This window comes from Thalassophryne amazonica, chromosome 3, assembly GCF_902500255.1.
Source record: "Thalassophryne amazonica chromosome 3, fThaAma1.1, whole genome shotgun sequence".
Taxonomy (NCBI): Eukaryota; Metazoa; Chordata; class Actinopteri; order Batrachoidiformes; family Batrachoididae; genus Thalassophryne; species Thalassophryne amazonica.
Window position 1 is genome coordinate 89128601 of NC_047105.1, and position 12441 is coordinate 89141041.

Genomic DNA, 12441 nt, shown 5'->3' on the forward strand with positions numbered 1-12441 from the left:
ATGCAATTGGCTAGCGCTTTGTTTAGATGTTTAAACCTGTACTGCCATATCCTTAAATCACTGATTCCCAAACGGTTGGATTGGATCGAAGTGTGGAATTGCGATTTTGGAGACTGACTGTGTTTTTTCCACGTCTTGGGGCGATATAATGATCTGGAGTCCTGTTACTTATCAACTGCTTTGGTTTCTCGTTTGATGGGCTCCAACTTTACACATGCAGTTCTCTCCCGTTGGGGTTCAGGTATTTCGGCCCGCAGTCTGCTCCCTTAGGGCCCGGTCCCACTGGGGAGAGGATTAATGCGCATGAATTGAGTATACAAATTTCGGGTGTTCATTGTCGTCTGCAACAAAATGGCCTGAAATGACAATTTTTTCAGTATGCATTATGGATACATTAATAATGTACAGCGAATATATTACGAACAATCACGGATGTATAATTCATGTATTGAGGAAACGGATCGGACGCATTGCGATTATCACGTAAGTATTACAGATGTATTGTGAATGCATTGCACACGTGATGCGGGAACAGCGGTTGTACTGCGCATGCACGGCATCTGCATTGCGGTCAAAAAGAAGTGTACTCGGGCCCTTTTGGCCACACTATTCACACCAACATCACAACCTCTGGAGCAATTGCTGGACTTGGACAAGTTGATTGGTATTGTAATGATGATAGAGTTGATGTTCATGTTGTCATGCAAGGGTTAACTGTTCATGAGTTTGGGGAGCGGAAGGGGGAAGCCGCTCTGGTTGTGAGAGAGTGTTTTTTTCAAAAAGAGAGAGTTCAGCGTGAGTACGGCTGTACCAGCAACTCTTCCTTTTGTTGGAGTTAAATAAACATTTCGAAAGAGAACCGAGGTCCACGGCCTGACTTCTCTGCAGCTGGGGTTTTACAGTATGTTGTTGGATGGCAGCAAGCTATCACACTACGTCTCTGGGGATCCATAACTACATCTGTACGTCTCCACAGCTGGACTGGCACTGACTGGCGCTTATGTCGGTTTTTTGCCACATATACTAAATGGTAAATGGACTGCATTTATATAGCGCTTGTCCATCTGAATCAGATGCTCAAAGAGCTTTACAATTTGCCACTCACATTCACCCCGATGTCAGGGGTGCTTGCCATACCAAGGCGCTCACTACACACCGGGAGCAATAGGGGATTAAAGGCCTTGCCCAAGGGCCCCTTAGTGATTTTCAGTCAGGTGGGGATTTTGAACCAATGATCTTCTGGACTCAAGCCCAACACCTTAGCCACTAGACCATCACCTCCCCTTTTCAAATATAGTACTTTGGGTTTACGTGATGTGTTTGTTATGCATTCCAAATTGTCCACAAATCAGATGCAAAAGCAGATTTAATACAAATGCTTTATCCGTGGCCAATCTGTATGCATTCGCTACAACTTATTTTAATCTATGATGTGGACGTGATAGGCACGCTATATATCTGTTTTACACAATGTCCCAGTCTGCTGCCAAGCCGTAATACGCCGTCAGTTGCGGATATCAGCAGATATACAGTGCATAGATTGAGTATGTATTGAGTACGTATTGCGTATGTAAGGCAGATGTCATCCGCAACCAAAATTTTGTGCAGCTCAAAAATCCTGGCAACGGAAAAATGTGTCTCTGCGGACAATTGCGGATGTGTGCGGCTGTTGCCCGACTCATACAAGCATGTTTCACGGATATTGCAGATGTTTAGCGAATACGAGCCAATTTTGTGCGCAGTCCATACGCAAATCTTCCTAAACGCCAGTGGGACCAGGCCTAGGTACACTGGACTCCGCCTGTGTGTCCAGTACTCCCTATAATCGGGTTCCAGATTCTGTCACGTGCTTTGAAAGACGTCATGGTCACCCTCTGGATCTGGCCTTAAGTCGGTCCCCCACTTTATCCATGCACCGGGTTCCACCCAGTGGCCGTCCTCCTGCAGGTGTTACTCGTCCTGTTTTGCGCCCGTTGGTCCCAGTGCCTGTTTTCTGTTTTGTTGCTGGTTATCCTTGGGGTTCCTGTCTTATGGGCCTATTTGTATTCCTCATCTCTGTTTCTCCACCGTCCGGTGTCTCCCACCTCCCACCCGATGTCGGTATGCCGGTTGTGCCTTTGGCCGTCCATCAGGGACGTCCACATGGGGGTGGGGTACTGTCAGGATTTGACCCGGATCTGGGGTTTATTTCTGTTTATTCCTCCTTCTTTTACCCACCATCTGCCTCAGTGCTGTTTTATTAGTTATTTATCATGTGTTTATTCCGTTCTATTTTGCTTGTCACTTTGTTTCTTGTTTCTCTTAATACTTAGCCACTGCTCCAGTTCCATTCTTGTTTTGTTCAGCTAGTTTGTCTTTCATTGTTTATCACTTATTTTGTTCTCATTTGTTATATTATCTATTGTGCTTTAGTGTCTGGTTTTGTTAATCACTGAGTCTGTTTCATTTATAGTTTGTTTACTCTGTTTTCTCTGTTTTCTTAGTCAGTTCTAGCTTAATTTTGTCCTAGTGTTTATTTTCTTTCTGTCCTCATGTTCATGATCAGTTCGTTCCGATTCATAATAAGATTGTAATCTGTCCTCGGTTTCTGTTTGCTCCTAGTTTCCTAGTCACCGCACCAGCACCAGTTTGTTGTCTCTGTGCACTTACCAGCTGTCTTCACAGTCCTGATTTGCCTTGCCGTGTTTTTGATCCTACTTTGTATTTCTGACCGCACCTTTTGCTTCATCCCTGATGTCTATGTTTGCTCGTGCCACTGAACCCTGCTTGACTATGACAGCATGTGTGCCTAGCCCTGTTTGTACCTTTGCGCCGCTGATTGATAACCTGTGCACCGAACCAAAGCCTGGAATAAAGACAATGACTTCTTTTACACTAACGCCTGGTCTGTGAGTCTGCATTGAGGGTCCACCCTCATTGGGTGCCAAGCATCCTCACAGCCTGACAGTAGCTCATTATTCTATTCCAATGTGAATCTTAGGAGTGGTTAGCTTTTTCATTAGCGGTTAGCTTGCACTAGCTTGGCTACAGGCTTGGATTTTCTGGTGCACAAAGTACACTACTTTACACTTTTCATAAATCCTGCGCGATGCTCGCAGAGAGGGTGGATCTTTAGAAAGCCGTGTCTGTAAGCTAAAACAGCTTCTTAGTTCAGTGGAGTTAGATGTTACGGGCACTCCAGACGAGGTTAGTGTTGGGCCGGTTAGCATGCCCATTAGCATTAGCCTAGAATCACTGGCTGTGGATGTCGTTGCATCAAATACATTCAGGATTCGACGCACATTCTTGTAAATACCCTGGATTTGGTTCCCGCATGTGGTGTCACAAATATTGACATCATGCCTCTTGCATCGGTGGTTTCTTATCATTCATTTATAACCCCAATTCCAATGAAGTTGGAATGCTGTGTAAAATGGAAATAAAAACAGAATACAATGATTTGCAAATCCTCTTCAACCTATATTCAATTGAATACAGCACAAAGACAAGATGTTAATGTTCAAACTGATAAACTTTATTGTTCTTGTGCAAATATTTGCTCATTTTGAAATGGATGCCTGCAACATGTTTCAAAAAAGCTGGGACAGTGGTATGTTTACCACTGTGTTACATCACCTTTCCTTCGAACACTCAATAAGCATTTGGGAACTGAGGACACTCATGGCTGGGTATAAAAGGAGCATCCCCAAAAGTCTCAGCCGTTCACAAGCAAAGAGGGGGCGAGGATCAACAACTTGTGAACAACTGCATGAAAATATCTTGTCTCTGTACTGGAGTCAATTCAATATACGTTGAAGAGGATTTGCAAATCATTGTATTCTATTTTTATTTCCATTTTACACAATGTTCCAACTTCAATGGAATTGGGGTTGTATATAAAATAAATAAAACACATTTCTTCATTTACAGCTCACAAATCCTGATCTTTAGTTCACCTATATCCTGAAAGAATGACAAAAGAGATCAGAATCATCATGAATACTAATAACTAGGACTGTACTCACTATCAGGTCTGTTTCCTGTACATTCATCAGCAAGTTCTCTACCAACAGAAGATTCTTGACAAGGGAGGTAATTACAACCTGGGCTTCATCTGGAGAAAAAATGCTGGTGTTCTTCAGCAGATGTTGGCACAAGTCCTCCACCTGCTGACTGAAACCTTTGGACTGTAGAAAGATATTTAGCATCAGTTGTTCCACTCACACAGCCAACTGGGGAAAAAGCATGTGATAAATGTACCAGTAGAATGACTTTAATAATGCTTTAGTGTGCTCATTGTTTTTACCATTTGAAGACTGTGTTCAAGATGATCTTTCTGAGCTCTCTCAATCTCCTCCATAGTACAAGGAGCATCATCAATCTTCTCACTAGCTCTCTGGCCTGTTAGTAATTGTTTCTTCAGTTCATCTAGTTGCTAAAATGACAAATATGTATTTTCACATGTATTACAGTTGTGTTCAAAATAATAGCAGTGTGTTTAAAAAAGTGAGCAAAGCTCATAATCCTTATAATAGCTTTTATTTCCATACATTGCCGTTGCCAATGCCATAAATGCAATGGCAACACTGCACATTCTATTTCAAATCAAAACATGAAATAAAATTCATCAAATGTATTATTATTTTACAGAAAATTAAGAAAAAGATATATTAGGCTTTTTTTGAAAATAGCAATGGCTGCATTTTTCTTTACAAACTCAAACATTTTGTTGTGTGGGCCGCTGAAGAGGAGGTACTGCCGGCCCACCATTCAGAGGGCGCCCTGCCTGGAGCGTGGGCTTCAGGCATGAGAGGGCGCTGCCGCCTCACAGGACAGCCGAGAGTGACAGCTGTCACTCATTAACTCCTGACAGCTGTCACCAATCATCAACTCATCAACCACTCCATATAAGATGGAAGACATCACCCTGCTGCCGAGATATCGTTTGCCTTTGGAGGTATATTCTCAGCCGTATTCAGTAGGTGCTACTGTTACTCGTTATTGTGTTCCTGTTTTGGAGGTGGAGGTGTCTTACCCACCATTAAGGAACTGTCGCTACTTTTATTTGCTGGGTGTACACACACCCACACATAACTGTTTCTGCTTCCTGCCAGCAGTACCAGATCTGACAGCCAGAGACGGTGGCCACCTGGGGACTCGGAACTTGGCGGCTCCAGTATTCTCCGGGTTTGGTGGCAGTGGAAATCGGACATTCATAAACGGACTGTCGTCGGTCCTGAAGGAGCACCTGGTGGCTAAGGATGAGCCGCGGGATTTGGATAGTCTAATCGATCTAGTTATACGTTTGGACAATCGATTAGCGGAACGCCATCGGGAGCGAGACAAAGGACATGGCCGGGCACGCACCGTCCCTCTCCCTTCCGGTTCCGACAAGGTTCCGCCCTCCCCACGCTCCACAGCCTCTGCGCTCCGTGTGGCAACAGCTCCCCCGACTGACGATGCTATGGACACGAGCAGGGCCAGATTAAGATCATCTTACAGACAGAGGAGAATGGCCCGCGGGGAGTGCTTTTTCTGCGGCTCAAATGAGCATCAGCAGAGATGCCCCAAACGGTTAAACACAAACGCCCGCCCTTAGAGACTGGGTTAAGGGTGGGTCCAGACATTCACGTGGGACGTACACGTATTTCCACACATCTCCCAGTCACAATCCTGAGCGGGGATTTAACCCCTCAAGCCCCAGCACTGGTGGACACGGGGTCAGAAGGGAATCTGCTGGACAGCAGATGGGCAAGGGAGGTAGGGCTCCCTCTGGTGGCGCTTCCTTCACCTTTGAAGGTACGGGCACTAGATGGCACCCTTCTCCCTTTAATCACACACAAGACACAACCAGTTGTTCTGGTGGTGTCTGGGAATCATCGGAAGAGATAGAGTTTTATGTGACTCCTTCTACTTCCCGCGTGATTTTGGGCTTCCCGTGGATGGTAAAACACAATCCCCGGATTGATTGGCTGTCTGGGGTTGTGGCTCAGTGGAGCGAAACCTGCCACCGGGAGAGTTTAGGATCCTCGGTTCCTCCCGGTTTAAGTGCTAGTGAGGAGGTTATAGTTCCCCCCCAATCTCACGGCGGTGCCGGTTGAGTACCACGATCTTGCTGACGTCTTCAGCAAAGATCTGGCTCTCACCCTTCCCCCCCACCGTCCATACGATTGTGCCATTGATTTGATACCGGGCGTTGAGTACTCGTCCAGCAGACTGTACAACCTCTCACGTCCGCAGCGCGAATCAATGGAGACCTACATCCGGAACTCATTAGCTGCCGGGCTGATCCGGAACTCCACCTCCCCGATGGGTGCTGGTTTCTTTTTTGTGGGCAAGAATGATGGCGGACTCTGTCCATGCATTGATTACAGAGGGCTGAACGAGATCACGGTTCGAAACCGATACCCGTTACCTCTGTTGGATTCAGTGTTCACGCCCTTGCATGGAGCCCAAATTTTCACAAAACTTGATCTTAGGAATGCGTACCACCTGGTTCGGATCCGGAAGGGAGACGAATGGAAGACGGCATTTAACACCCCCCTTAGGTCCACTTTGAGTACCTGGTCATGCCGTTCGGCTCACTAACGCCCCCGCGACGTTCCAAGACGTCTTGCGGGACTTCCTGCATCGATTTGTCTTCGTATATCTGGACGATATACTCATCTTCTCCCCGGACCCTGAGACTCATGTCCAGCATGTACGTCAGGTCCTGCAGCAGTTGTTGGAGAACCGGCTGTTTGTGAAGGGCGAGAAGTGCGAGTTCCACCGTACTTCTTTGTCCTTCCTGGGGTTTATTATCTCCTCCAACTCCGTCGCCCCTGATCCGGCCAAGGTTGCGGCGGTGAGAGACTGGCCCCAACTGACAGGCCGTAGGAAACTACAACAGTTCCTCGGTTTTGCAAATTTTTACCGGAGGTTCATTAAGAGCTACAGTCAGGTAGTTAGCCCCCTGACAGCCCTGCCCTCCCCAAAAGTCCCCTTCACCTGGTCGGATCGGTGCGAAGCCGCGTTTAGGGAGTTGAAACGTTGGTTCTCGACTGCACCAGTTCTGGTGCAGCCCGATCCTTGCCGCCAGTTTGTGGTTGAAGTGGACGCCTCTGACTCAGGAATAGGAGCCGTGCTGTCCCAGAGCGGGGAGTCCGACAAGGTCCTCCACCCTTGTGCCTATTTTCTCTCGCAGGTTGACCCCGGCAGAGCGAACTAGACGTGGGCAATCGGGAACTTCTTGCGGTGAAGGAGGCTCTTGAGGAGTGGAGACACCTGTTGGAGGGAGCTTCGGAGCCGTTCATGGTTTTCACGGACCATCGGAACCTGGAGTATATCAGGACCGCCAAGTGGCTGAACCCCAGGCAAGCCCGCTGGTCACTGTTCTTCGGGTGTTTTGACTTCCGGATCACCTATCGCCCCGGGACCAAGAATCAGAGGTCAGACGCCTTGTCCCGGGTACACGAAGACGAAGTCAAAACAGAGCTGTCGGATCCACTGGAATCCATCATACCTGAGTCCACTATCGTGGCCACCCTCACCTGGGACGTGGAGAAGACCGTCCAGGAGGCCCTGGCACAAAGCCCGGACCCAGGCACAGGTCCAAAGAACCGCTTATACGTCCCACCAGAGGCCAGAGCTGCAGTTCTGGACTTCTGTCACGGTTCCAGCTCTCCTGTCCACCCAGGGGTGCGAAGAACCGTTGGCAGTGGTCCGGCAGCGCTTCTGGTGGGCGTCCATGGAAGCAGATGTCCGGGAGTATATCCAGGCCTGCACTACCTGCGCCAGGGGCAAGGCCGACCACTCGAAGGCCCAAGGTCTGTTGCAGCCGCTCCCGGTGCCTCATCGCCCCTGGTCCCACATCGGCCTGGACTTTGTCACGGGCCTCCCGCCGTCCCAGGGCATGACGACCATCTTAACGGTAGTGGACCGTTTCTCCAAGGCGGCCCACTTCATGGCCCTCCCGAAGCTCCCGACGGCCCAGGAGACTGCGAACCTCCTGGTTCACCACGTCGTGCGTCTGCATGGGATACCAACAGACATTGTCTCAGATCGTGGTCCTCAGTTCTCCTCCCAGGTCTGGAGGAGCTTCTGCAGAGAACTGGGGGCCACCGTGAGCCTCTCGTCCAGGTATCACCCACAGATGAACGGACAGGCAGAGCGGGCCAACCAGGAACTGGAACAGGTCCTCCGCTGTGTTACATCTGCGCACCCGATGGCCTGGAGCAACCACCTGGCCTGGATCGAGTACGCACATAACAGCCAGGTGTCCTCTGCCACCGGCCTCTCCCCATTTGAGGTGTGTTTGGGGTACCAGCCCCCAATTGTTTCCGTGTGGAGGGAGAGGTCGTGTGTGCCCTCGGTCCAGGCCCACCTACGCAGAGCTGTCGGGTGTGGCGTTTCCGCCCGTTCTGCGTTGTTGAAGGCCCCGGACGAGGGCTAAGGCCCATGCAGACCGCCGGCGTTCCCCGGCCCCTGCACACCAGCCCGTGCAGGAGGGTGTGGTTATCCCGAAGGACATTCCTCTCCAAGTGGACTCCCCGAAACTGAAGGACAGGTACATCACAATCACAATCCTCAAAGTCCTCAGTCCGGCCGCAGTGAAGCTCCGGCTCCCAGCTTCACTGCTGATCCACCCCGTGTTTCATGTTTCCAGGATCAAACCGCACCACACCTCACCCCTCTGTGCTCCCGGACCGGCACCGCCTCCTGCCCGGATCATCGACGGGGAGCCCGCGTGGACAGTCCGCCGGCTCCTGGAAGTCCGTCGTATGGGCTGGGGGTTCCAGTATTTGGTGGACTGGGAGGGGTACGGACCCGAAGAACGCTCCTGGGTGAAGAGGAGCTTCATCCTGGACCCGGCCCTCCTGGCCGACTTCTACAACCGACACCCCGACAAGCCTGATTGGGCGCCAGGGGGCGCCCGTTGAGGGGGGGTCCTGTTGTGTGGGCCGCTGAAGAGGAGGTACTGCTGGCCCACCATTCAGAGGGCGCCCTGCCTGAAGCGCGGGCTTCAGGCACGAGAGGGCGCTGCCGCCTCACAGGACAGCCGAGAGTGACAGCTGTCACTCATTAACTCCTGACAGCTGTCACCAATCATCAACTCATCAACCACTCCATATAAGCTGGAATACATCTCCACCCCGCTGCCAAGATATCGTTTGCCTTTGGAGGTATATTCTCAGCCATATTCAGTAGGTGCTACTGTTACTCGTTACTGTGTTCCTGTTTTGGAGGTGGAGGTGTCTTACCCACCATTAAGGAACTGTCGCTACTTTTATTTGCTGGGTGTACACACACCCACACATAACTGTTTCTGCTTCCTGCCAGCAGTACCAGATCTGACAGCCGGAGACGGTGGCCACCTGGGGACTCTGAACTTGGCGGCTCCAATATTCTCCGGGTTCGGTGGCAGTGGAAATTGTGTGGGATCCGGCTCTTCTCTGGACGGACGTCTTCTATCCTCGAGCCTGCCCACACGTCACCTTAGTACATTTGATTCTGTCCAAATTCTGTATTTGTCTGTATTTCGTTGTGCACGCTTCACAACAGTAAAGTGTTGTATTTTTGGCTCATCTATTGTCCGTTCATTTACGCCCCCTGTTGTGGGTCCGTGTCATTACACTTTCACAACACATTTGATGTATAAACTGAAAAATGTTTGAAGATTTATACCTCATCACACATAGCCGAATCACACAGAATGGCGTCAAACTTATCAATCGTGCACATCCGGTATCGGATTTCAGTTCCAAAACGTTTTGAGAGCCATCTGCGGAAGTCCACACAGTTGGTCAAAATCGGTCAGCGGGCCAGAGTGTGACGCACATGTTCGCTCTCTGGGCGTGGTCGAGATGGGACACCTATCCAACAGCAGTCTGAACGCCATTTGACCGCAATGTACATATTCTGAAGGCAGCATAAACAGGATCCGAAATGATTTGAGCGCATGTGAGGGAACCTCGAGATGGATCGGGCATGGTAAAGGTTGCGGAATGACCTGCACATGACACTTATCCACTTAAAATGTCCACCTCCACTGCCCGCCCCCAGAGTGCAAAGGAACCGTTGATCGCTGATATGTATGTGTCACACAGTCATCCATGTGCAGGTGATGTGAACACAGTGTGAATAAACCGAAAGCACCATGTCCACTGCAGGTTAATGTGTGGTACAGCGCTGCAGATCTAGACATGCTGTTATATCCATAATAGACCTTACAGTACAGATACAGAATATTCCTCCCCATGGGTAATGTAAATAATGTGAAAGATTGTGCACATCAGATCTGTGACATCACGGTGGCTGGCGGGCAGTTGCGCACGCTGTCACACCTAAGGTCAGAGGCTCAGAGCTGAACAGATCTCACTGCTGTAATAAACAAATTATTGCCTGATCACATTTAATTCTGACGGACATATGATGTAGAACTGTTTCGCCATGACAACATATGAAACATGAATCCCATCTCCAGGAGCATTTAGCAGCGCAGTGCGCCAGGAGCCAGGACCACTGTGGTGGAATGCTGGAAATAACGACACCAAACATAAATCCCATGGGATAATCCAACCAGAAATCACGATGTAGAGTTGCGTTTTCGGGGGGGGGGGGGGCAGTCTGCAGCGCCTTTTATGACCATCTGACAGCAGTCTGTGTTGTCTACATACGTTTTGGATGCGATCTGACAGGTGTGGACGAAGTAGTCTGTCTACGTTCTGACAAAGGTGGCCAAGACTCTTTTCCTCCCGACTGCGTTGGATTATGGCAATATTTGCTGTATCGGCCATGGCTCTGGCACATTTTTGCTATGTGTGACAGGGGCTTTCGCTTTCCTGTGAATCACTGAACTAATATTTTGTATAACCACTGTTTCTGAGGACTGCTTCACATCTGTTTGCATGGAGTCGACCAACTTCTGGATCCTCTGATCAGGTATTCAAGCCTGGGACGATTGGACTACATTCCACAATTCTTCTGTATTTCTTGGTTTTGCCTCAGGAACAGTATTTTTGATGTCACCCCACAAGATTTCTATTGAATTAAGGTCCCGTGATTGGTCTGGCCACTCCATAACATTAATCTTGTTGGTCTGGAACCAACCATCTTCACTGTCTTTACAGTGTGCTGTGGCTTGAATTCAGTTTTGGGGTCATCTGACAAAGTGCCTGCAGACTCTAGACCCAAAAAGAACAATCTTGCTTTCATCAGTCCACAAGATATTGCACCATTTCTCTTTTGGCCAATTTTTTTTTTTTTTTGGCAAATTAGAACCTCTTCGGAACACATGATTTTTTCAACAATGGGACTTTGCAGGGGCTTCTTGCCCATAGCTTGGCTTCACATAGGCGGAGACCTTCTCTGATCACCCCGGAGCTGATCAGTGGCTGAGTCTTTGTTATTCTGGCTATTCTTTGATCCATTTGAATGGTGGTTTTATGCTTTATTCCACATTTTTCTGGTTTTGGTGGCCATTTTAAAGCATTTTGAGATCATTTTAGATGAGTAGCCTATCATTTTCTGCACGTCTTTATATGTTTTCCCCTCTCCAATCAACTTTTTAATCAAAGTACACTGTTCTTCTGAACAATGTTTGGAACAAACTATTTTACTCAGATTTTCAGAGAGAAATTGCACTACAACCAGCATGTACAACATTTGCTGCCTTCATGCAGTGTTCCCAATGCATTTGCATGTATGGAAATAAAAGCTATTATAAGGATTTTGACATTCACAGTAAAACTCGCCTAAACCAGATATTCACACTCATCGGACAAAAGCAAAGGTCCCAGTGCTTTTGTATGATTTTCCATTTAAACACCGCATATAATGGATTTTATATAACAGATTTTCGCTCACATCGGACAAAACGTCCTGTCCGATCGCAATGCATTTTCATTAAAACCCCTCGCATATACAGGACAGAGCAGTCTGAAAGTGCTCAGTAACAGATCTATGAAATGAAGTTCAACACTGACACTCACCAATTCCAGGAAAGTGGGTACAGTATTTCCGTGATTAAAAGCCCAGGCGTTTATTTTTTCCAAACGGTGCTCAGACCCGGCACCTAAATGTGGCAGGGCGTACTTCAAAGCCAGTGATTATGAACAAAATGCTGCTTGTTGCCTGCACTGTAATATGGTGTGAAGTTTCACACATATCCCTGGTTGTGACAAACTAAACTGCCCTCTGTGTGGCTGCAAACCATCCCTGGAGCCTGACGTGCACCTGCTAAATGACAGAGACTGCAGAGGGCTGCAATTTGTCACGTTTACATTTTCACTCCGTCCTCTCCCGTCATATTTTTTAAGTTTTTGCAGTGCGCCAACCGATTACATTTTGATTATGGATCAAATACGTTTGGCAGAAAAGTCTGCAAGTATGACCAACTTTACAACAGGGAGTTATAAAAAGAGACTCAAATGACCTGCAATTTTTTGAGGAAAATTGTATGTACCATATCGTTGGTTTGGATGT

General features: G+C 48.2%; 1 protein-coding gene across 4 annotated transcripts in view; it reads right to left on the reverse strand.

Annotated features, from left to right (window-relative positions):
- The window catches only part of LOC117507225 (ellis-van Creveld syndrome protein), a 69081-nt gene that overhangs the window by 38202 nt on the left and 18438 nt on the right, over window positions 1–12441 (reverse strand). For all 4 annotated transcript variants that reach the window (XR_004559651.1, XM_034167046.1, XM_034167045.1 and 1 more), the window contains exons 7-8: window positions 4286–4414; window positions 4005–4166 (exon numbers count right to left, since the gene is read on the reverse strand). Coding sequence is in view for 3 of the 4 variants with exons in the window: in XM_034167046.1 (XP_034022937.1) it covers window positions 4005–4166; window positions 4286–4414 (291 nt within the window). In the remaining variant the exon portion in view is untranslated. The remainder of the gene's footprint in view (window positions 1–4004; window positions 4167–4285; window positions 4415–12441) is intronic.